This window comes from Pituophis catenifer, unplaced genomic scaffold (assembly GCF_029215685.1).
Source record: "Pituophis catenifer annectens isolate HBS135680 unplaced genomic scaffold, rPitCat1.0.hap2 SCAF_1, whole genome shotgun sequence".
Classification (NCBI taxonomy): domain Eukaryota; kingdom Metazoa; phylum Chordata; class Lepidosauria; order Squamata; family Colubridae; genus Pituophis; species Pituophis catenifer.
Window position 1 is genome coordinate 101,466,729 of NW_027256881.1, and position 25,835 is coordinate 101,492,563.

At 39.1% G+C, this 25,835-nt stretch overlaps 1 protein-coding gene across 1 annotated transcript in view; it reads right to left on the reverse strand.

The window, feature by feature from the left end:
• The window catches only part of FOXO3 (forkhead box O3), a 136,196-nt gene extending 110,649 nt beyond the window's left edge, over positions 1-25,547 (reverse strand). The window contains exon 1 of the mRNA XM_070932819.1: positions 23,576-25,547. Coding sequence (XP_070788920.1) covers positions 23,576-24,139 — 564 coding nt within the window. The 5' untranslated portion in view covers positions 24,140-25,547. The remainder of the gene's footprint in view (positions 1-23,575) is intronic.
• Positions 25,548-25,835: the final 288 nt, after the last annotated feature.

Sequence of the window (25,835 nt, forward strand, 5' to 3'; positions counted from 1 at the left end):
TGATCTTGAGGCCCTAGGCTGAAGCCTAGTTAGCCTATAAGAAAATCCGGCCCTGGCTGGCCGGCGCACGCATGCGTGCTGGAGCTGACCTCATGTGCCCACTGATATGGCTCCATGTGCCACTTGTGGCACCTGTGCCATAGGTTCACCATCAGGGGTCTAGGACAAGGAACTATAAATTGTGCAATCATACAAAATGTTAAATACTAACTTATTGTGCATAATAAATATCAGCTTTTTTAAGACTTAAGTTTTCAAAAAATGTGCAATTTCGGAGTAAAAGAAATTGGGAGGAAGTCAAATGATGAGTCTGGAAAGAGATGAGCTGGAGGACAAATATCAGAAACAAAACTTTCTTACAGTGGGATTCAAGCTTTTCTCTTAAATGCAACATTTAAGAACAGATCAATGTCTGTTCTCTTGAACTAACACAGAAACTTTCTGTCAATTTTAATAGGGGTGGGGGAGGGAGAGACAATAATATGGTGCAATCTAAGAACAAAATGTGTGGTTGCAGATTAATCACTTTCCAAGACTGGAAAGCAAAGATAAGAGAGAGAGATAAATCTGTCCTGTGATTATGCAAGCGTATCATACTTCATAGTACTGAATGTCCCAGGACTTACAGAGGAAGTAAACAATGTTCTCCTTGTTTATATGTATACACACATCACTAAATATGATCACTTGTTAAAAAAAAAAAAGAAGCCTAACTTATAAAGCACAGGCCTCAGATGTTTCTGAGTTTTTAACTACAATACCATTGCCTGGCCGTGGGGAAAGAGGGGCTGAAGGGAAAGAGGCATTCTATACCGGTAATCTTTGACTTACAACAGTTCCTTTGGTGACCATTCAAAGTTACAACGGCTGAAAAAAGTGTCTTATGACCATTTTTCCGAGTTACGACCAGCACCCCTGTGATCATGTGATCAGAATTCACATGCTTGGTAACTGGTTCGTATTTATGACAGTTGCTGTGTCCCGAGGTCATGGGATCAACTTTTGGGAAACCAGATTCACTTAACAAACGGGTGACTTACTTATCAACTGCAGTGATTCACTTAACAACTGAGGTCAGAAAGGTCATAAAATGGGGCAAAACTCACAATAAATGTCTCACTTAACAACAGAAATTCTGGGCTCAATTGTGTTTGTTAGTCGAGGACTACCTGTATTTAAAGATAGTGTAATTTAATCCTCCTCTACAGCTGAGTATCAATCATAAGGAACTACGCATTTTTTCTGTCTTTTCTTCCTTATTCCAAAAGAGAAACTATGGAAGCTGCAGCAGATAATACAAGAAAGAGAAAGATCCGAACATCCGAACCAAATCTCTAAAATTCCATCAATGAGACATGGTGATTGCATATTAAAACCTGGTCTGGAGGCACCTGGTTCCAAAAGAAATGTACCTACTCTGAAGTAAATCTCTTCAGGACAGGAAAATCTACATATACAGCATGTCTTGTCCCATTACTATAATACGTTTAATTCAGGGATGAAATGTAAAATTTGTTACTACCGGTTCTGTGGGCGTGGCTTGGTGGTGGTGGTGGTGGTGGGTAATGTGACTGAGTGGGCGTAGCCAACTTTTTTTTTTAGCTTTTCAAAGCATTTTTCTAATGCTTTGAAAAGCCTCTGCCGATCAGGCAACTCAGCTGGGATCACCAGAGAGGCTTTTTAAAAAATACCTCTCTGAAGATCCCAGCTGAGTTGCCTGATCGGCAGAGAGGTATTTTTTAAAAAGCCTCTTGGATGATCAGGCAACTCAGCTGGGATCGTCAGAGACTTTTCAAAGCATTTTTTTTTACCACCTCTTCGGCCAAGAGGTTGCAGGAAAAAATGCTTTGAAAAGCCTCTGAGCCGCACGATCATCAGAGGCTTTTTTTTTTTTTTACTTTTAAAAGCATTTTTTCGTCGGAAGAGGTTGTAGAAAAAATGCTTTTAAAAGTAAAAAAAAAAAAAGCCTCTGATGATTGTGCGGCTCAGCTGGGCATGGGGGGGGGGCACAGGGATTTTTGTTACAGGTTCTCCGAACCACCCGCCACCATCGCTACCGGATCAGGCGATCCGGTCCGAACCAGGAGCATTTCACCCCTGGTTTAAATCTCCAAATCCAGAAATGTATATCTATGTATATCTTTCTTCTAGTCGAGCATTTCTCATGACATGCTCTACTCTAAGAGAATTGGATAAAACCTTGGCACACTCTTTTCCTGATTTTGATTTTAGTGTTTCATATTTCATTTTAAATCTTGTTTCCTGGATAGTTTAAAAATATTTCAATAAGAGATTAAGTAGTCCATTCCAATACACCCATATTTAAAAGGGTGTCCACAATTAGCATATAATGCTATGCTTATATATTCATGCTGTAGGTTGGCTTTGCCAGATGAGTTGGTATACTATTAGAATAAATAAATGCTGCATTAAAACTAGTGACCTGATTCACACGTAATATTTAGACAGTTTGTTTAAATATTATTTGTAACTGGCCCATTCAATTAAGAAAACAATTCTCTATGGACCATGCCATGTAGCTAAAATAAATGATAAGACAAAAGAAACATAATAGCTAAAAATCATATACCTCAACAAAGAACAATGAAAAAATGACAAATTGGAAGAGGCTGGAAATGCTTTCTTTGCCATACTTGAAAAAATGGGATTGGAACCTTTTAAGTTTCTGGGTTGACCATCTATCAGAAATCTCTTGGGATCTGTAGGTTATTGGAATGCTTCTGAATTTCCACAGGCAAAATTCCAAAGTATAGAGTAGTGTGGATTCTTTAACAAAAAGGCCTCAAAAATGCAATAATAATATACTTATTTATTAACTGATTACACAACTTATATTCCACCAAATTGATAGACTTAAGGTGCTTTCAATAATCTCAAAGCAATAAAACAATCATTAAAATTGAGTTAATATAATGGAATATAAATTAAAAATTACAGAAGTTGGAAAAGACAGCGAAATTATCACACCTGAATAGTCTAATCTCTCACCTTCTTAAAAACAAGATGGGGGGAGCGGGGAACCAGCCATACCTCAAGGAACAGATCATCTCACATGACTGGGTGAATGATCAAATATGCTTGTTTCTTCACTGCCATCTCTCTAACTTCCCAAGAATAGGATTCCACAGCCCCCCCCCCACCCCCATTATGAACTGAATGCACAGAGAAGGAAAATTCTCCTTTGGAAAAGTCCCTAAGGTATCTTGGATCAAATAATGTAGTCTTAAAGCATCTGACCAGCATTTTGAATTGGACTTGGAGGGAATCGATGCTGTAGCACTCACAACATTGATGTAGTACTGCTAAAATGCTTTTTACCAAGCTGCAAGTGGGCTGTTGAATTCTGCACCACCTGAAGTTCTTGAGTCATCTTCACAGACATTCTCAACTGCAGCAAATTTCAATAATCTGATCTGCGGATAATAAGGACCTTACTGTTGCCAGGCCATCTGCTTCAAAAACAGTTTCAACTGGTACGCCAGCCAAAGTCAGGCAAATGCTCAGCTGGCCACTGGTTCCACTTCTTACGCAAGCATAAGTTCCAAATCCAGGAGAAACTGCAATTCACACAGCTGATCTTTCAGGGGCAATGTGACCCTATGCTGAGCCAACTTGGAGTTGAGAGTGACCCAGATAGTTTCTGGACAAATAGCATCCTGCAGGGATTGCTTGATTGTTCCCATCCAATGCCTTACATTCCCCAGATAGAGTTAGACCACGGTCTAGAATCTATTTAATTGTGTTTTTATTAGAATTCTATTTCACCACAATCATGAGAGATATTCAATTGGATATCACCAGCAACTTGATATCTTAGCCTGGACCAATGGGGTAACTTCACTGGATGTATATTCAATTAGCCTTCTAATAGAACTCATCCCAATGACTTAGACTTAAGCAATACTAATAAGACATACATTATCAAAGAAAATAAGACTATGAGGCAGTGGTGAAATCTAAAATTTGTTACTACTGGTTCTGTGGGCGTGGCTTGGTGGTGGGGTAATGTGACTGGGTGGGTGTGGCCAATTTTTTTTAAAAAACTTTTAAAACCATTTTTTCTACAACCTCTTCAGCGAAGAGGTTGTAAAAAAATGCTTTCAAGAGGCTCTGACAATCCCAGCTGAGTTGCCTGATTGCCGATCAGGCAACTCAGCTGGGATCTTCAGAGCTTGGATGTCAGAGGCATTTAAAAGAAAAAAAACTTTAAACCCTCTGCCGATCAAGGCAACTCAGCTTGGATCGTCAGAGCCATTTAAAAGAAAAAAAGCCTCTGATGATCACACGGCTCAGCTGGGCATGGGGGGGGCAGGGATTTTTGCTACTGGTTCTCCGAACCACCCGCCTCCATTGCTACCGGATCAGGCGATCCGGTCTGAACTGGAAGCATTTCACCCCTGCTATGAGGTCTATGTTTATTGCTTGTGAGTGAAAGCTTCCAAAAATATCACAATTTTTTGCAATACGCTTTGGGCTTGGCATATGTGCAGGGGAGCACATCAGTGGTGAAATGCTACCGGTTCAGGCAAACTGGTAGTAAAAAAAGCTACCAGTTCCTCCGAACCAGTATTTCTGACAATCAGCTGTTCTGCACAATTTAAAATCGCTAGAAAGCAGGAAATCTAAATCGCGTGGCACAGCTGATTCCTCCCCTGCTGTTCTACTTACCTTCCCAAGCTTCCTTTTGGTGCTCATTGCGCATGTGCGCATGCACAGCGCATGCAGTGCGCGTTTGACACACAGCGTGTATTTGGTGTGCACTGCTCATGCATGCATAATGCGCATCTGGCACATGGCGTGCATGCGTGGCCAGCGAGCCAGTGTCAAACCGGTTCAGATTTCACCACCGGAGCACGTACATATATTACAAATACATATATTACATTCCTATGTAATACTCTCGAGTTCACTCTAAGAGAAAACAAATAAAAGTGGCCATATTTAGTTCCCATAGTTAAAAAATCTGGAGTGGGAAATTATATATTTTCATACATTAATTAGCTCTTTTGTTAAGAAACACAAGCTACCATGAATACAAGCACAAGCAAACACTACCCAATATTTCTTGTACATGTTTGCCTTGTGCGCCATAGTTTTTCAAAAATAAGTTCTAGCAATACTAAACAAATCTCAGGATGCACTGTAATTATCAATAACACAATTTTGTTTGAGTGTGGCTTAAAAAAGCATAACAGCTTAGTTATATAGTCAAAGCAATAGTTTTACAATAGAATGATAAACAGGAGGGATGAATACTACTTAAAATGACATAATAGTTATTTATATGAATATACTCTTATCATTCATTGGTTGCCTCAATCCACATTCCTTAGCTTCAGTCAATAATGCAGCCTCCAGACAACTGTCAGAAAATCCCAAAAGGAATATTTTCTCCTAGCCAATTCAATGTTCTTTTCACTATTTATATTTCTGAATTGCCCAGCTATGACCGATACTCTAGGTCATAGTGTTCCAAACCTACAAAGAATGTGATGATGTTGTCAAATCTTATGAACTTGTTTTTAATTGTCCTGCTTCTTAATCTTAACCAGGTGTAATTAATACCCTGCTGACCTCTAATTATGAGATCATCAGGGAGAGCATTTATCTGCTGTTAATCATTTGAAGAGTTTCCCCCCCTTAATTTCATAGAAAAGTAACTTATTAATAAGCACTTTTTTTTTTGACAAGTGTCTAATTTTCTCTTATCATGTGGTGTTGAAGCCTTCCCATTGGAATACCTATTCTGTTGTCATACGATAGTATCTTTTTATATCATTATATCAATCATTACAACAGAATAGGTATTCCAATGGGAAGGCTTCAACACCAAATGACTTAAGCCCCTCCCCTTTTTAAATGTGTGAGATATATCTGACACACATTAAAAAGAGCTGAGTTTCAACCACCCAGTTGTGCCCATCGTTTTGACGTTTCATATTGGAACTCCCTTTTCCAATATGACCCAAATTGGCACAAGAACATCTTACCAGAGAAGGTCAACCTGATACAATTGTTAACCCTTACCTACCATATCTCTTTTCAACTTTCCGAAATCATGCCTCCATTCTTTGCTATAGCTAACTATAGTATCAGAGGAATAAACTGGAATAAAATCTTCTTGATGTCAGTAACTGAAGAAAGTGAGAACAGGATACTATTTTGTGGGCTTCCCAAAAGCAGATGGCTGTCCACTGTGGGGACAGAAGCTTGAACCAAATAACATTCTTGCCTAATCCATAAGTGTTCTAAAACGTTTGCAATTTTCACTGCTAACACACTTTATCCATAATGCCATACTGCAAGATAAATCATAATGTGGTTTATGGGTCAGTGTATGCAGGGGTGGGTTCTACTTACCTTTACTACCGGTTCGCAACGGGGCCACGCCCTCTTCGCATGTGCAGAAGCATTTTGATGACGTCGGGGTTGGTGGGTGGAGCCTCCTGCCGGTTTTACTACCGATTCTATAGAACTAGTGCGAACCGGGGGCAACCCACCACTGAGTGTATGGTATAAAAGGAGCCAGCTATGGTTTATCCAATAAACCATGTCAAGCAGTGGTGGGTTTCAAAAATTTTTACTACCGGTTCTGTGGGGGTGGCTTGGTGGGCATGGTATGGCTTGGTGGGCATGGCTTGGTGGGCGTGGCAGGGGAAGGTTACTGCAAAATCCCCATTTCCTCCCGATCAGTGGGACTTGGGAGGCAGAGAGTAGATGGGGACAGGGCCAGTCAGAATTTTTACTACCGGTTCTCCGAACTACTCAAAATTTCTGCTACCAGTTCTCCAGAACTGGTCAGAACCTGCTGAAACCCACCTCTGATGTCAAGCAAGCCGTGTCTTGGTATGATGTGAATTTAGTCTCTTCTCAGAGATTAAACAAGACGATAGTGGTTTAATCATTACAGACATTTTTCATGCACTTTTTTCTCTTTCCAAATTTCTAAGAATACTGTACTCCATTTGAAGCCATTCCTCCCTATTTGCATACTTTTGATGTATCTATTACTGACCAACTTCCCTATAAGAAAGCACAGAATGAGACTTATGCTATTGGACTATTCATCTGGGTATCATCTTGATGCAAAATGCATATAGCTTAAAAACTTATTTAATGTTTCTGATAGCATAAAGTATGACAAGGGCATTAGATTTGATCATAAAACTTACCTGGTAAAAGCCGAGAGCTATTTCATACTTTGCCCGTTTTTACATAGTTAAACATTCTCATAGGTATGAAATCTACATAACTAGTTTTATTAAACAGTCAATTGTGGCTCATCCTCCTATTCCCCAAATATATGCATGAATATGTCCTAGTAATCGCCTTTTATTATCCCAGCACCCTCTTCTGCACTGGTGATTTACTAAGGAGGGGTGCTCCTGATTTACCCAGCACCTCTTTTCTCGAACTTGTCAGCTTGGTTACTTTGGGGCATGGTTTGGGGGCAAAGGAACACTAGACCCATATTAGAAATAGTCTAAGACAGGGGTCCCCAACCCCTGGTTCATGGACTGGCACTGGGCCATGGTATGCCAGAAACTGGGCCACACAAACAAGCGAAGCCCCATCTGCAGGATACAGGTAGCATGTGAAAACCACACACCCTCCAGTCCATGGAAAAATCTCTCTCCACGGAACCAGTCCCTGGTGCCCAAAAGGTTGGAAAATTGTGCCAACATGAATTGCACTGCTCTGACTGCCAAGCCTCTTCTGATTCAGAAGAAGCCAGTGGTGCTCTCCTCACAGTTTTAATGGAGGAAAAGTTAAGGAAAGTCATACCTGCAATCTGTCACTTGAGCAAATATTTAAAGGATGCTAAATCCTCACCCTAAGCATCCTACGACTAGCACTGATGATGTTACCTTGTTTGGGTAATGAAGCGTCTGCAAGAAAGCTCAGAGAGCACGAAGGACTCCTCATTTCAACCCTGAGCTACAAATATTCTCCTTTATTGGCATCTATCCCACCCCATATTATGGAGAGCTATCGATGTTATTTTTCTCACCAGCAACTGGCGCTTGGTAGGAGGGCAAACAAAGCCAGGTGAATCCACTGATTGCTTTCTTTAAATTTTCCTCCATTAAAACGGAGGACAGCACCACTAGCTTCTTCTGAATCAGAACAGACTTGGCAGTCAGGGCAGTGCAATTTATGTTGGCACTGTTTTCTGCTGACTCAAAGACTAGAGGGGTAACATATGAATACAGTTGTCTGGCTACGCTCTAGGAGAGTAATGCCTCTTTTGTGTTGTTTCAACAAATGCCATTTTGCTATCCATGATAGTCATTGCAAGAAAGAACTAAATACTTTTGAGACCCTGAAGAAATGAAGCTGTTAAGACTTATACTGGGTTATCTTTTGTGATGTTCATTATAAAAAAACCCCGCAAGTAGTGAAATCTTGCACGCTATCTGAATACAGAATGGCCTTCTTTGTGGTTTAGTTTAGATGGATCTGTTAACCTTAAGTCAATCTACTGAAACCCAGAGTTAGACTCTGGAGTTTGTGGTAGTTGGAAATAATAATGTGCATTCTGTATTCATATGGCATAACATTGCCAAAACATAGATATGTAGTTTGAAAACCATTTACTGTTTAGGAGGAGTCAAAAGCTTAATGTAGAACATTAATGCAATATATTACTTGCAGTCAGCAGTTTATGGTTGACTCTGACATACAAATCCAATTCAAACAAGTGGAAAACTAATTTTTAAAAATTGAACATAAGGTTAATGAATTTTTTGATTGATGAAACTTGAATTTTGTGTTCCTGGGTTTTTACTGCAAACTTTATTAGTGTTAGGGTCTTGTGGTCCAAACAAATCTACATAGACCTGACTACAAAATGCATAGGGGAAAAAGGGGGGGGGATTATGATATATACTTTGTAAATGATGTACAGATGTTTATACCATATGTCCATGTATATAAATCCAGATACTTTTTGCAGATTAAAAAGTATAGATGGCATGAAGTGAAAGGAACTGGATTCTTTCCTGACTACAACAGATATTTCTATTTATGTATTTGTAGAAGTGCAAATGGGAGTTCACAGTTTATGTGTGTGATATCATTAGGAGTAGGTTGACACATGTTTATTCTTAAGTGCAAAATACACCAATCCTTAGAAATATATTTCTAAATCATTGATAGCTTGAAGTTTTATTAGTAGAAAGTTAAGGGCAGCTAAATAAAACAATAAAATACATGAGATGCATATCCTTCAATAGAATTAATAACCCAAGAGGGCTATTTTTATGTGTAAATTCCCTAAATGAACAAGTTGCTTTCAAGTCCTAAAAAAAAAAACTTAAAACAAATAAAAAGTTTTCTTGCAACAGAGGCTTGACTGCATGGTCTCAGATATATATCCCCACCCAGAGTTCCAAGAAGGTGAAAAGAATATGCTTCATTATATTGAATTTCAGTTTATTCCTCAAAAGGGGATGGCAGTATGCTCCAAACCAAAATTATAATGAAGAGCATCAGATTGAATTGTTTGGAGGAAAGACGGAGAAAATAATAGTGGGAAGGAAGAATGATTTATAACATAGAAGGTTGTGTGAAACCCAGCCACTAACGCTTATTAGACAACCCCCAATTAGATCAAAATATAGTTTAGCACACTGTATGAACACAGCCACAAAATTCTGTGAGAACTCTGCATTCTTAGCCCATTTCTGGCTTTTGAGATCGAGCCAAATGTAGGACACTCAATATGTACAATGGCATGATTTCCTCTTGCAGCTAACCAACATATGCTGATATTCTACTGTTTGCTCTAATTAATCCACAAATACTAAAGTCAGTAAACAGGCACACATGCTTGCCATTTTAAACAGCAGTTTTTCTAAGATATCATTTTTAAGTACAGTAAATAAAATTTAATTGGATTTGCAAAAAAAGAAAATACATATAATTGTGTATTCAATATGAATACCTGAAATTAGAATTTCAATGGCTGGGTGAAAAAAATAATGTTCTTTACATGGATGCAGCCATAGGATTGTAAAAGTAATTCAGAATAGCTATGTTGGGTACCTCTTTTCATCACTAAGTCAAAAGTAGAATTTGCAGTTAGGAGGTGGAATCCACAGAAACTAATTTTTAAAAGCTTTCTCGTGCAGAATTATATATAATTAAAATATATATTTCTACAAAGAAAACAGCTAATTATTGTTGGAAGGGATCTTTTAGAACAAGAATGCAAAAATTGAGGCTTGCATATCTCATGCAAACTTATGCAGTTCTCCAAATGGTGGGGGTTTGGCATATGCATGATATGCATGTATATGAAAGATTTTAAGGGGAAAAAATGTCAAGCCAATTGCCTCTAGACAACCAAGTGATAGCTGCAAGCTGGCAACTTCCAATTGCAATTCTATTTCTGAAATCACCTGGCAGAATCATTTCTATGATGCCGATCCTGTGATCTATTCTCTTTCCCCTGAATCCCATGAGTCAAAATCAGCAAGATGATGAATCAAATATGGGTATAGGATTTCCTGCTTGAGCAGGAGTTGGAGTAGAAGATCTTCAAGGTCCCTTTGAACTTTGTTATTCTGTAATTCCTCTTGTTCATACAGTGTATGTTATGTCAGACCATCCATTTTTTTTCCCCAACAATCATGGCTTCATGAGAATTCAGTCTGGAGCTGTAGGTTTGCCCTCACAAACCAATTGGGAGGAAAGTCCCTAACTGCCAAATGCTCCAAAACCTCAGGATTTTAGTCTTAAAACACTTCCAAGTACATCAACAGAATTGGAAAAAGGGGTTGACTACTAAGAACCAAGGTGTATCTTCTCAAGTTTCTAAAGAGTTGTTGAAAATATATCCAGTTAACATGCAGCCCTTTCCAAAACTGGTTCCCACATTTCAGTTCCTAATCTATGCAAAAAGCTGGAAGAGACAGCTTATTAGTTAGTAATAGCCAGGCAAAGATGCACAAATAAAACAGCACAAATGTACAAAATAAATGCATAAATTCACAGGGTCATTATGGAAGAGGCGCATTATTTTACTGTTCACGATAACGAGAAAATGGCTCTAATATTGGCACGTGTGATTTCCCTCCCCAAAAGCTGCATTTTAAAAAAATGGGTGGAGTCAAAGGCAAAATACAGTCCAGATTCACTCTGACACAAACTATTCTATTATGAATTAAATTAAAATAAACTTAAATAACCTGATTCTCCTCTTAAATTAAGAAACTACAAGATACTCTTTTTAGCATGCATTTCAGTACAAATACAATATAAATACAAATTAAAAATAAATCCCACTGAACTCAATACATATTTCTTCTCTGTTAAGAAATCTGTAAAATACATCTAATTGTAACCAAAGCTTTAAAGATGATATACATCTATTCCCCTTCTTCTTTTTTGCATTTTAATTGAAATCAGTTTTTTTAAAAAATACTATAGTTAACTCTTGGAGAAGACTAAGAATAAAAGCAAAGCCCCTTTATGTAAAACTTCCTGATCTTGGTTGCAAAATGCTGATCGATAACTAGGCATCAAAGAGTTTAGAGTACTGTATATTTTTTTTTTACTGTCAATCAAATGGTTATCTGCATTACTGAAGTTTATATCTGGTAGCCCTTCTTTAAAGAAACCCAGAAGACATTTTTTAAAAAGCAGAATGGCTGTGGTAAATTGCAATACAGAATTACATTGTCTCTGTTGCCAATCTCTATTGCCATTACATCAATAACACATAGCAAAACACCTTAATTTTTAAAACTGAATCCCTTTAAAATGTGTGATTTTCTTTGCAATTTTTCCTTGTGTTTTTCTAAAAGGAAATCTTCTTTAACATTTAAAGAAAAGGAATAGTTGTCATTTCTTTAAACCAGGTTCTCAACCTTGGCAGATTGAAGTCCACACATTTTCAAGTGGCCAAGGTTATGAAACACTGCTTTAAACTACTCTTCACCTGACAATTCAATTATAAACTTTAAACATACGAAGAACTTTCTGAAGTGATCAGGCACTTCAATCTACAAAGATCATGGGGCAAAATTAAAACTGTATCAAAGAAACTCAGACTCGCAAAGTTCAGTTTATCAGGAAAGCCATGCAATATGTTCAGTACTTATCAAAATCTTGACATGTGTCTCCTACCAACAAATGTACAGCGGATAACTCCTATCTTAAGGTTCTGTTTACATTATGCTGCCCAAGAGTCATCTTTATTCAAACATGTTTAACACTAAGAGCCTTCACAAGTATGAGTGTCTACTATACCAGACCATTTTATCTTCGTTTTAATAATACTTTACTTTACTTTTACTTTACTTTTATTTGATTTATATACCGCCCTACTCCCGAAGGACTCAGGGCGGTGAACAGCCAACAATAAAATACATATATATACAATTTAAAAAGCAGAGATAAAATCAAATTAAATAGTTTGGCCCAGACAAATTTAAAACCCCAATCAATTTAAAACAAATTTAAACTTTGAGTATTAAAAATACTAAAAAATATTAAAAAATTAAAAATATTTAAAATACACACACACACACAGAGAGAGAGAGAGAAACAACACACATACCCCTATATAAGATGCACTCATATAAATTAGCAATGAATAGCCTTCTTTTTTTCTTAAAGGAAAGCTCTACACTGATACAATGTTAAGAGTGTATTTTAAGTATTCTATTAATATATTGCTTCCACCAAGCCAAAGACTTCCACCAAGTCTTTATATACAGTTTAGTATCTAATTAACTTCACTGTTGGAATACATTGTTCCCAATAATAATCATTTCTATTTTCAAAGCCTAACATTGTCTTTGTATGGTATACTGTACCTCTTTTAGCTTAAACATCATAAATTTAAACTGAAAGATACTCTATATTGTTCTAATAAGCTAAGGAAATTCATTTACAAGTTTCTCCATCTAAAATAATAGAATTTTATATTGGAAATGAATGCTTACAGGTAGTTTATGAGCAACCATAGCAAATTCCAACATGCTTTAAATGAGAAACTCATGTTTAGGTGAAGATGAAGCCCCAAGAGATTTTCCACAGCTCACCTCATGCATGTGGCTTTATAAGAACCAATGCGATTATTCAAAGAATGGAAGTAAGATGCACTGTATATACGGTACTTTCCTATTAATTTGCGAAACACTCTTGAACACTTACCCAGAACTTGGAAAAAGGCAAACTTAAAAGCAGTTTCCAAATTTCTGTCATTTAACTATCAGCTTCAAGGGCAAGATGGACTAATATTCAACACCTAGACACATGCACACACACATACCGTTTATGGCATCCCATCTTGTCCCAATGCAATCTCTGCATGAAACTGCTTAGAGAACTCAACTAGGGTTTTGGGTCAGTATGCAAAAGATGCTCAGTTCTATTCTTCCTTGCCATTCATTTCTAAGGAAACAACAGATACATTTGAATTTAATAAAATGAATGAGGAAATAAGCTTAAATTAAATCCAGACAAGAAAGGAGGCTGTTGTAACGAGAAAACTGGACTTGAGGATTGAGGTTCAGCCTGTTTTGGATAGAGCTGCGCCCTTCCTGTAAAAGCAGGTTTGCTACCTGGGAGTGTTTCTGAGCCCCATGAAGTTATTGGTGGTGACTGTGGTGAGAACTTCCTTTCCACCATTACGTTTCATCTACCAATTACCTTGCTTATGCTAATTGGATTTGGATTTTTTTTCCACACCTTGGTTACACCCCATCGTAGGCCGTAATGTGCTGTCAGTTGGGATTTATCCTTGAACAACAGCTGAAAGTTGGAACAAAATGGGGCTCTTAATCAGTACAAAGTACATGGGTCATATGATTCCTGCATGGAGAGATTTGCCATTTGCCAATTACATATCAGGGACAACTTCAGCTGTTTGTGCTAACCAGCAGAGTATTATGTAGGGGAGAAACTAAGAACTGTTTCTGCCATTGCCAACCTTGCTAGCTGTTAGGAACTACAGAAGCAATTCCTGCAGGCACATGCTAAACAGCCTAGGAGCAACCTAAGAGAGAGGCCCACCTTTGTGGCACAGAAGGACAGAGCCTTCTCCTCAGCTGGGACCAGGCTCTGCAATACATTCCTCAGGAGTTGCTTTCAACCCCACTCTCCCAGCCTCTGGGAAAAGTCTATAAAACTGTCTCAGGCGTTTGTTAAATAATTCCAGTATAGGTAGTCCTCGCTTTGCTGTCATGATTGGGACCGGTAATTTTGTCGCTAAGGAGCACAGTTATTAAGTGGAAAAATCACATAGCAGAATTATGACATCACTTCCCATTTGGTTGTTAAACAAATCACTGTGGTCATTAAGCAAAGCATCACATGATCACAACTTACAATTATGCTTCCACATTCTCTCTGCTTGTTGCAAGCTGGCTGGGAAGCAAGCAAATGGCTATCACATGGCCAAGCAACACTGAGATAGTTTTAAAAGTAAGGATTGGTTGCACAGCTGTTTATTAAATAACATCGTAACGTTGAACTGTTACTAAACAAATTGGTTGGTAAATTAGGACCAATTTAATTTTAATCTGTGATTTTAACTTTTTAATATTCTGTTTTGTAACAAAATAAAAGAGAAAATATAAATCAAATTTTAGATAGATAGATGATAGATAGATAGATAGATAGATAGATAGATAGATAGATAGATAGATCTTAAATCACCTATATGTGATGCGTACTTCGCAAATAGATGTACACAGGTTACTATCTACATACCCAGACATACATGTATACTTACAATATGTTTCATATCTACTGAAGAGCAAAAACATTTGGAAGGATTGTCCATTATTAGCCCAAAGGCAAATCTTCATCACAGAGGATAAATAATTATATGATTGTGTTTGTACTGCAAAATATTTTTCTGGATTTCCTTTATGCTTCGCATCTATATTTTTTTTCTGATACATAGAGGAACACCGAAAGCCACCCATGTTACTCATTATAGTGAATCAAATCATAACTGAAACACAAGATGCCCTTGGCATGATATCCTTTAAAACAAATGAAGTTTTATTTTAAAAGACAATTATCAGCAGTTAGTCTTTATGTCTTACAATAAAGATAACAGTATCTGGTGTAGAATAGTTACGGTAGTTTATGATGCAAAAATGAAATACGTAGCAAGTAATTTGCTTCTAAGTTCTGAAACAATGAATTATTTTTCTCATACAGCTAATTAAATATAGAGCCCTGTTCATGCAGCAAATATGGTACTTCATCAAGTGAGAGATGGCACTGTTACCCAGGTGATGTCCATTAATGGGCAATTCAGACAAAAATCAAATGGTTCTGGAGAAGTTTTAAGCATCTCACTCTTATTCTGATTTTGTCTGGTGCATGGATTTGCTTACAGAAGAACAAGTGGTATATGTACATTCCAATAATAACAAGACAGCAGCTGAAGATGTTTCTTCGATCTACTAATCTGAATTTGTCTGTGAAAAGATGGCCATCTTTATTGCTATTCCTGAGCTCTCCTTAAAGTAGAATAAGATCACTTTTTCATCTTTTAGTTTACCTCTTTGTTTTCATTTCTAGGCAAGAGTGATCATGGGCAATTGTTTTAATTTTAATAATTTGTAAAATATTCTAAGGAGAATATTGTTTTTCTGATTAGAAAAACTCACTCTGAATAATGATATCAGCAAAACCACAGTGAATAAAATAGCACTGACAATCACACAAAAAATGTGTGCAAATAAAGTTCAACAACAAGCCAACCACATGAAATTAAGAAAAAGGAAAACATGGCCAGCATATGCAGTTTTTAGGAAAGAAGAAATATTCTCCTTTTACCCTCATTAGCTATTCAGAGGAGTGTGCAGATACTGAGTCATATAAATAAATCACTGTGGGAGATTTGGAAATCTGTAGGTGAGTGTTAAAATAGCTTGCACATATGTTTAGTAGAATGTAGATGGCAGGAGAGATTTGGAGAGATTTACTAGGTATCTTTGCTGTACATAGCTATCAAGCAATATTAGTTATCTAAAGTTCTACAGGGCATAGAAGGATTGGCTTGTTGGTGAATAAACTGGACATTTACAAGAGAAGTAATGTCTTACAACCTACTATGAATAATTACTGCTCTCTTATTACGAAGCCAACACGCCAATTAGGTAAGTGCCAACATGCTTCTAATGCACATTAAAAAAAAGTTAATATGCTGCACCCATTTTAATTACGGTATGTCCACATGCCAACTAAATTTATCTGGTATAAATAAAGAATACTGTATAAGCAACAGATCTATCATGCTTTGAAATAATCCAGAAGTGCTTTGGGCCACACTCAAGCACTGCTCCTCTCTTCAGTCAAGTTATAACTCTTAAAGTAATAGCTCTGTTTTTCAAGGTTTATACAAAACCTGGAAACTGAATAGCCCATTATGTTGTGCTTGATTGATCCTGAATCTCTGATAGAATAATGGTACAAACAATATCAATATTACATCCCTGTAATCACAACTGTATTCAGGGTCAGGATATCTAATGAAGATACCATCACAAACAATCTACAAGTTGCAAAGAATATGGGGGAAATAGTTTACATCATGATAGCTCTATTTGAAATAGACAAGCTTCTGCCTGATGAGTTTTTCCCTCTCGTTTCTGACTAAAATGGGGTTAGGGTATTAACTCACAAAACATTAAGCTTAAGAACATTTCAAATTCTAGCATGGTGTCAGACAGGTACTCCAGACCTGAAAAGACATGAAGGGTGACCATTAGCATAAATAATAATAAAATTTTGGAATATTTACCTGGACATGATGCCACATTTGAAAAGTCTGCAGTAAACTATTTGCCAAGCAACAGTTAGATACTACAGGTCAATCAGTTATGTAAGATGGCATCAATTAAGAATGCCTGATGCATAGGATATCTAGTATTATAGGGATAACAATGGATTAGATTACTCAGTTCAATGTTACTATTTAATTATTTCCTATGTATTAAAAAAAAGTCAACAGATGAACATAAGAGTGCTATGAGCTACTGCAGCTCAATTTCTATTTTCCTTTATCCTAAAACATAAACCTATTCTATTTGCATTATTCTATATGGAGTATGAGGGATATATATGTTTGCGAGTATGTGTGTACATTTGTATGTGTGTTAAAAGGGCTTGTTGTTGATAGCAGAAGAATAAAGACTTTTTCTGCTGACTTACTGCTAATACCTATATCTGAATCTAGTAAATTGCTTTAAATATTATTTTGATTGCCCAGCCATTTGTTTCTCCCAAAAGCAATGGAGAAAGACCAGATAGATGCAAGATCTAGCTAGCTTTGGCTGATCTTAAAAGAAACTAAGTAGGGTTGGACATGGTTAGTACTTGGATGGGAGGCATAAAATTACGGGGTTGCAGCTAACTAGAAAATTGAAAAAGAATGGTAAATTTGTGTGGTTGTTGCCAAGAAAAGCACATGGACAAGTTCATTAAAATTACCAGGAATTGAATGCAATTCAAATTAGTTTTTATCTTGACTTTAGCCCAAAGGAGTTTGCATTCATTTTATTGCTTAGAAAATGCTGGTTTTGCAAAGTGGATTAAATTCAATTTGAGACTACCAACTGGAACAGGTTGGAAGGAGGAAGGGTTGTTTGCATTTATCATTTGATTTTATCTTCAAGTATGAGCATATGTGAAGTCACCGAGAAATTTCGGAACTAACATGAGTTTAAAGAGTGGACTTTGAGACATTTTAATTAGTTTGAACACTCACTGATGAAATCAATATCACTTTAAAACTTTAAATTGACTGTTATTTTTCAGTTATATTCAATTATCTAATTAATGTTAGTATTTTGAAGCACTAGTGTTCTCCAGATGTATTGGGATTAATTCCCAGAATTTTTAACCAGAAGTTCAAGGCTAAGTTTGTTATTACAGATAAAGCTCCAAACTATTACTCCACAACTGACATTTTTAGAATAATACCAACTAGAAAAGCATTTTTCTCAACCTGGACCTAAACTCTAAAAGGATTTTTGGGTCACATTTATGATTATTACCTGCACAAACCACTCTTCTACATGGTAATGAGTATAAAAATACAAAAACAGAAAATATATTTTGTGATATAGCTTTCCAAAGTTTTTAAACTTTTGTTCTTTCATTTTTTTTAACATGTTCCCACTGAATCAAAATCATACAGCAAATTATGCACACCTCTCCGACTACAGAAATTATGCACATTTTTGGGATTATAGAAATTTTTCATTTACACTTGAATTTCTTTTGAGTGCCCAATTGAAAAATTGAGACTCATATAGGTTAGTAATAGAAATATGATCTGTAGCAAATTTCCAAATTACTTGTTTCCACTGTGTAAATCTAAAGTCTTCTTTAGTCCCATAAAGTGAAGATCCTCAAAAGGAACACACAACCTATACAATTAACGTATGGTTTCATTGCACTTTTAGTAGTAGGTACTACATGTGTCCCAATATTTAGCTGTTTCTATTTTTGGAACAGAAGATCTCTATCGGGCCAATAAAATCATGACTGAGTAATGGCTGAGTTATTCTTCATTTAATATTGCAGTGAAATTTATCTTATAACATTATGTTTCCCTTCCAAGTTTCTACATGATAACTCTTTTTAAAATAAAGTAACCTCAAATATCACAAATGTGAAAATGTAAAGCACAAATCAAAACAATGCCCTTGCTTTTTTTTTTTTTTTTTGAATGTTATGGAAAAACTCAGACAATTTCACCATAGAATACAAAATCTTCAAGGTTTATCAAGACAAGAAATAAGACCAATATAGTGATTTCTCAAATGTCATGATCCCCCATAGATTTTGACTAAGACCAATGGCAAAGATGATCTATTTGGCTTTCATACTTGAGGTATATTACAGTACAATGCCCTGCAAGCAAGTTCTGTGCAAGGAGACTCAAGTAAACTGCAACTTTTATCTTTATTATAACGAAAGCCAGTGCCTAGATAACAAAAAGAGGAAATATAGTTAGACAGAGGAGAACAGAACATTTATTACAGCATTATGATTTCATTCCATACTTCTTCGAAAGGTGGAATTACATCATTTCCAATCCATGGAAATAATGGCTGACTGGTGTGAAGTGGAATGGGCCATAAGCACCTTGAAGCACACTTCTGTTACTCAATGCAATTTAACTTCACAACAAACCTGTGAGGTCAGGCAAAAATAAATAAAAAAAAGGAGGAAAAGGCCACGCAGCAAGTTTTGTGACTATGTGAGATTTGAACGTAAATCTCATCAGACTTCTTGCTACCCCACAATATTGTCCCTCTTTGACAAAGGTCACAGAGCTAATGGGATATCGGTAAAGTATAGCTCTCTGCAGTCCTAGCAATTACATTCAAAGGCAAAAAAAATACTGGATATTGTTGTCCAGCAGCAACTGGATATTGTTGTCTCTAGAACTGCAAATTCCCCAGTAGAGCCCTATATTGGTGATTCTTTCTTTCTACCAAGTATGTGCTCCAGAATGATTGGATTGATGTAGGAGTGGGATATGAGCTGTGGGAGGAGTGGGATGTATTAGGATGAGCACATTTAAAATTTATTTTAACACGGAATCACATATAGGTAAAGGTAAAGGTTCCCCTCACACATATGTGCTAGTCATTCCCGACTCTAGGGGATGGTGCTCATCTCCGTTTCAAAGATGAAGAGCCAGCGCTGTCCGAAGACAACTCCGCGGTCATGTGGCTGGCATGATTAAATGCCAAAGGTGCATGGAACGCTGTTTCCTTCCCACCAAAGGTGGTTCCTATTTTTCTACTTGCATTTTTTATGTGCTTTTGAACTACTAGGTTGGCAGAAGCTGGGACAGGTAACAGGATAATAGTGCCTGTTACATGGCACTAGAGATTCGGACTGCTGAACTGCCGACCTTTTGATCGACAAGCTCAGCGTCTTAGCTACTGAGCCACCACATCCCTTCTGGAATGACATATAGACATGCCTTAAAGGGCAAATGCTATAATACATAAACACTTGAAAAAACAGTGAGCTATTTCACCATCTACTTTAGAAAAACCACTTTCAAAAGTTGTAATCTTGAGCACAGGAATGGCACAGAAAGTAGGGCACTTAATAACCCTAGGTTTCTTCTTGAAATCAACAACATTTTAGCTACAGTACTTAAAACAAACATTTGAACTTGAAAAAGGCCATGGATGTTTCAAAAAGAGAAATGGCAGACAAGAGACGGGCTGTATGTTGCTGTATCTAAAACAATTTTTCTTTTAAAAAAACAAATAAATGGTGATAGAAATGTAGTACTCCATTTGTTCATGTGAAGGATATGCTCAAACAGCAAATACACACATACTTCTCAACTATAGCCTGACCTATGCATTATGAAGCTACTCCTATATAAGTCAATGGAACATATAATCTATCATGTCTCATAAGGCCTTCCCGAAAATGAATTTGTTTCCAAAGCAGCAGGGATCAAATCAGAATCCCATTCAATGCCATTTTGGGCTGAGTGAAATTAAACTATCTTTGGTACAAACAATGACCTGCATGCCACATATGTAAAAGAGCATGCTTTGCAAGAGAAGTACATGGATTTAAAATAAAAAAATAAAACCATGCCAGTGTTCCATTCCCAGTACCAATTCACCAGTAAACTGTTACCAGAAAAAGAGGTGTGTACCAACTATTTGTTACAGAGTTATGTTGCAAGTTCAACTTTTTTACATTGTTATTTTTAAAAAACTTAATAAATTCCTTTCTCTGACAGAAAAAAAAGTATATAGTTTATACAAGAACATAGAGGTTGTGTGGTCTAATGGTTAAGGCACCACGCTAGAAAGCAAGAGACGGTGAGTTTCTGGTCTTAGCCATGAAAGCCAGCTGGGTGACTTTGGGTCAGTCGTTCTCTCTCTGCTCAACTCACCTCACGGGATTGTTGCGCTGGGGAAAATAGGAAGAGGAAGCGTACTGAGTATGTTTGCCGCCTTGAGTTATTTGTAAAAATAATAAAGGTGGGATACAAATCAATAAAATAAATAAAAATATCTAACATATAATATGACCATATAAGAGAACCTCTCTCATTCTTAGATAGCTACCAATGTTTCCCTGTAATAACTAAGCAAAATACTTTGCTCTTAGATTTTTAAATTGATTACTATTACAATTTGCAACACCTGTGGCTTTATTCATCACTTTTTTAAAAAAAGCATCTCTATTTACATTTCGTATGTTTCGTTTTTTACCCAACAGTGAATTTAAATTCTGAAATGAACAGCAGGTACAGCATTCTATAGATCAAAAGGTAATTGATCTTGGAGGTCATACAAACCAACCCCTGCTTCAGAGCAGGATCCGCTAGAGCATCTCTGAAGATGACCATCTAGCCAATCTTGAAGATCCCAGTAAGGGAGAACTCACCACTTCATGTAACAGCCTGGTCTACTGGCTGATTGCTTGTAGTTATGAATATCCTCCTGATGACTAGAATAAACCAACTCCTTTGTACAGGTAGCCCTCAAATTAGGATCATAATTGAGCCCCAAATTTCTATTGTTAAGTGAGACATTTGTTAAGTGAGTTTTGCCCCATTAGATGACCTTTCTTTCCTCAGTTGTTAAGTGAATCACTGCAGTTGATAAATTAGTAACCTGGTCATTAAATGAATCTGGCTTCCTCATGGACTTCACTTCTCAGAAGGACACAAAAGGTGATCACATGACCTTGGGACTCTGCAACCATCATAAATATGAACCAGTTGTCAAACATCTGAATTTTGATCACATGATCTTGGGGATGCTGCAAAGGCCATAACTGTGAAAAACGGTCCTGTGTCACTTTTTTCAAAATCCCTTTCTAAGTTTGAACTGTCACTAAACGAACTGTTGTAAGTCAAGGACTACCTGTAGTTTTAACATAACTGTTCTAATTTTGCACCTTGGGCAATAGAAAAATAAAATCCACTCCTATGTTACAATCTCTCAGATACTGAACACTATTATCTCTTCTATGGGCTAAATATACACAGGACCTTTTAACATCATAAGAATGTCAGAGAAAATATCCGCAACTTAAAGTCCTTTTAACAAGAACAACAAGAAAAGATTTCAGGTGTGAATAACTTCAGAACCTGAGGGTGCATATAATGACAAGAGAGCTGTCTTCATATAGCAATTGAAACTGGGAGCGAGGGGGGGGGTATCAATTCCCTATGTAGCCAAATAACTCACAAAATGCACACACATGCATTCACCATCATCTAAATTTGACAGATATTATACCTTCTATCCCTCTTTTTTTCAAAAAACACAAAGCAACACAGGGAGCAAGCTTTGAAATTTTATCGATGCTATGTAACACACTCATTGTTGATATAGTAAGTTAGAAGCTACCAACGGTACTTCACTGCTGACAGTTGCAGATTATATTCAACTCAGCTAAGACTAGGGAACAGCAGCTGTGGACTAGAGAGCACATAGCAATGGAGAAGAGAGAATTACATCACAGAATTGTTCTTTTCACCATACCTAGCGTTTTGTCTTTACCAATGTCACTAACACGCCATCTCTGTCTGAGAAAATGCACTAGGCAGAAGAAGATGAATTTGACGTCATTCCTAGAAATTAGGAGCAAACCTAAGACATTGTTAAGAAGGTGCCTCTCTGGAAATATCCACAGAGGACCCAAGGCAACCCACTTCCTGGGAAGGACCTGGTCTTCCTTCTGGGCTGATAACAGAGCAGCAGCTGTGCACCCTGTGTTATCTTCACTGGTCCTGCAGTAGTCGCGTGGCATAAGCCTGAACTAAATCCTCTGGCAGGGCATGGATAAAGTGCTACATACAGGGAGCTGCCTGATCATCACCATGCACCTTTCATTCAGTAATAAGCACTTTTTAAACTCACATTTGACAACCAGTCTGAACTAATAATGGAAACAGTCTTAGTTTATTTGTTGTGCACCACAGGAGGAGAAAAGTGCCTCTTGTTATAGAAACATCCACTTTAAAACACACACACACACACACACACACCTTTCTTGGTCTAATTGTGTCAAAAAGTGGTCCGACTGATAATTACAACTCATCTTTCATTTATTATATGAGTTCAACCAATCTTAGCTGGTCAGCTGAATGGACCAAAACGGGATATTCTTAACAGACTCGCAACACTTTATTCTCCATGAAAATCATAGTTGAAAAAAAAAAAAAAGATTGTAAAAGAGAGGGTATTTTTCCCGCCCTTTGGAAAAACCGCGACCGAATGTTAATTCTGAGGCTGCACCCAAAACCTCGGAGAAAGGCACCGGCAGACGCCGCATGTACCGCACTCCACCCACGGGAAAGCGGGTCTTCCATTCATCCCAGCACTTAATTGGGAACCGGGAATATGCGAGGCCGGCAGGAGTCCCACCCGTGGCTGGACAATCCACGCGTCCATTCGCTTCGCTAAACTCCGGCCATCCTTTCATGGTGGCTAAACTCCCCCACACACAGACACACACCAAGTTTTGGTGTTGTGTGTGTGTGTGTGTGTGTGTGTGTTTCCCACTCCCCGCTTACCTTCCAGCCAGCCGAGCTGTTGCTGTCGCCCTTATCCTTGAAGTAGGGCACGCAGCGCACCATCCACTCGTAGATTTGGGACAGGGTGAGGCGCTTCTCCGGCGAGCTCTGAATGGCGCGAGTGATCAGGTCCGCGTACGATAAGTTCCCCCACGCGTTTCTTCGGGACGAACATTTTCGCGGTGCGGCCGCTGTTCCCGCCGCCACTGGCTGAGGCTGCTGCCCGCCGCTCAACGCAGAGGCGCCAGATCCTTCCCCGGGCAGTCCGGAGAAGGGAACCAGCAGACGGGCCGTGTCCTCCGAAGCAAGAGCCTCGCCGGCGCCGCCGGAGACGGTGGCGGCGGAGGTGCCCCCTTGCTCCTCGTCGTCAGCGTCGTCGTCCTCCTCGGGAATCATGGAAGCGGCGTCGGCAGCCGAGTCTCCCGAAGGCTTGGCCGGGCTCGTTTGGAGCTCGGGCCTTTGCAGGGGCCACGTACAGGAGCGAGGACGGCTCTGGGGCTCGAACTCCGGGTCCAGCTCCACGTCCAGAGGGGACAAGGGCGCGGGGGGAGACACTTCAGCCATCTTGGCCTCCCCCCGCTTTTGAGGCGATCCCTTCTGTCCCTCCCGCTGTCAGACGGGAACCCGATCCGCGCTCCGGTCCCTTCTCCTCGCCCAGCTCCCCGCTAGAGATTAGCGAGCTCGAGCAAGCACGCCGCTCTCCATTCAAGGTCCGGCCGCCTCCTCTTTCTCTCTTTCTCTCTCGTCTCCCCCGCCGGAGAAAGGAAAACTTCTAAGGCGATCCGCAAGCGATCCGGGGGTCTCCGGGTTCCAGGTCAGCTCTCTTGCCGCTGCCCTTTGACGCTGACCGATTTGGGAAGCATTTCCAAAGACGGCGGAGCTTGGAATCAAATCGCGGCTCTGCGCCCGCGCGTTTGTTTATCTTTCGCTACGCGCCGGAGTCCTCCAATAGCATCGCTCTGTAGCTATTAAAGAGACCCCCCCATTCACGCGACCCCCCGCATCATCATCATTATTATTTTTTTAAAAAAGAGAGATGTTCGCCAGTCTCTCTGTTGCTGGTTTGATGGACGCCTTCGGTCTTACAAGTCCTCCTTCTCACCGACTTCCCAACGCCTTCACGGAGAGCACCGAAGCCTTAACACCCATCCGATCGCGGCTGCCCCATTTGTGATCGTTCTTTTTTTCCTCCTCCGTAAAAAAAAAGAGAAGAAATCCGAAAGCGGTGAAGGGCGGTAGAGAAGAGAAGTCAATCTTTTTTTTTTCTTCTTCTTCTTCTTTTTTTTTTTTTTTTTTTGGAACAAGGAGAGGAAAACTTCAAACGCCCGTCCTTCTCCCTTCTTTTAAACCCTCTCCCTCGGCGTAAAAAAAAAGTGACGCGGAGAATTCAAACAAGTTCAATCGCCGATCTTCCAACAGGTCCGGAAACCCAAGTCCTCCGCGGGCTCCCGAGGTTTCGTTCCAGCATCGGCGGCACCACCACATTCATAACCTCCTCGCTCCTGCCGCCGCCGCTGCCATCTTGACAGTTCCCCCCTCCCCCTCTACTCAAGTCATTTAAAAAAAAAAAATAAGTGTCGGCCCAAAAAAAAAAAAGGAAAAGGCAGGGCAAAAGGTCAGGCAGGCAGGCGAACGAAAGCAGCAAGCGAGAAGCAGCGGTCTCGGAGCTTAAAGCCGGCTCCGTTGGGCAGGCGGAAAATCCAGCTCCAAACGCACGGGAGGAAAACCAGGCGCCGCTGCTGCCGCTGCTGCTGCTGCAGGATTCTTGATTTTGGAGCCGTTCCCGAGTCGTTCCACTTTAAGTAGCAGAAGCAGCATTAAAATGAGAAAAAAAGCCCCACCGTTGGCAGCACGCTCCCTCCCCGGAGAGAAAGCAAGCGGCGGACCAGCGGCGGAAAAGAAACCCAGGAGCTGCCGCCGTTCCCTCAAGCAACCTGTCGCCCTCCCCTCCGCCGACTTCCACATTCCTTCTCCTAACAACCAGGAGCGGCAACACAAAGTTATAGACACACGCAGGGAGACGCAACCTAACCCCGTCGCAGCTGATCCCCGCCCACAAAGGAGGCGGGCGAAGAGGCGAGAGCTCCGGCTCTCAGTACTACATAATACACACCCGCCCGGCGAGCTGAGGGGCTCCGTCAGCCAACTTGGCGCCCTTCTCGGCGCATCTTTCTTTAATTCCTCCGCCGCCAGCAAATCACTGTTAATATTGAACTAGCCGTGTCCGATGTTGCAATCAGAAACCTGGGCATTAAGAGGA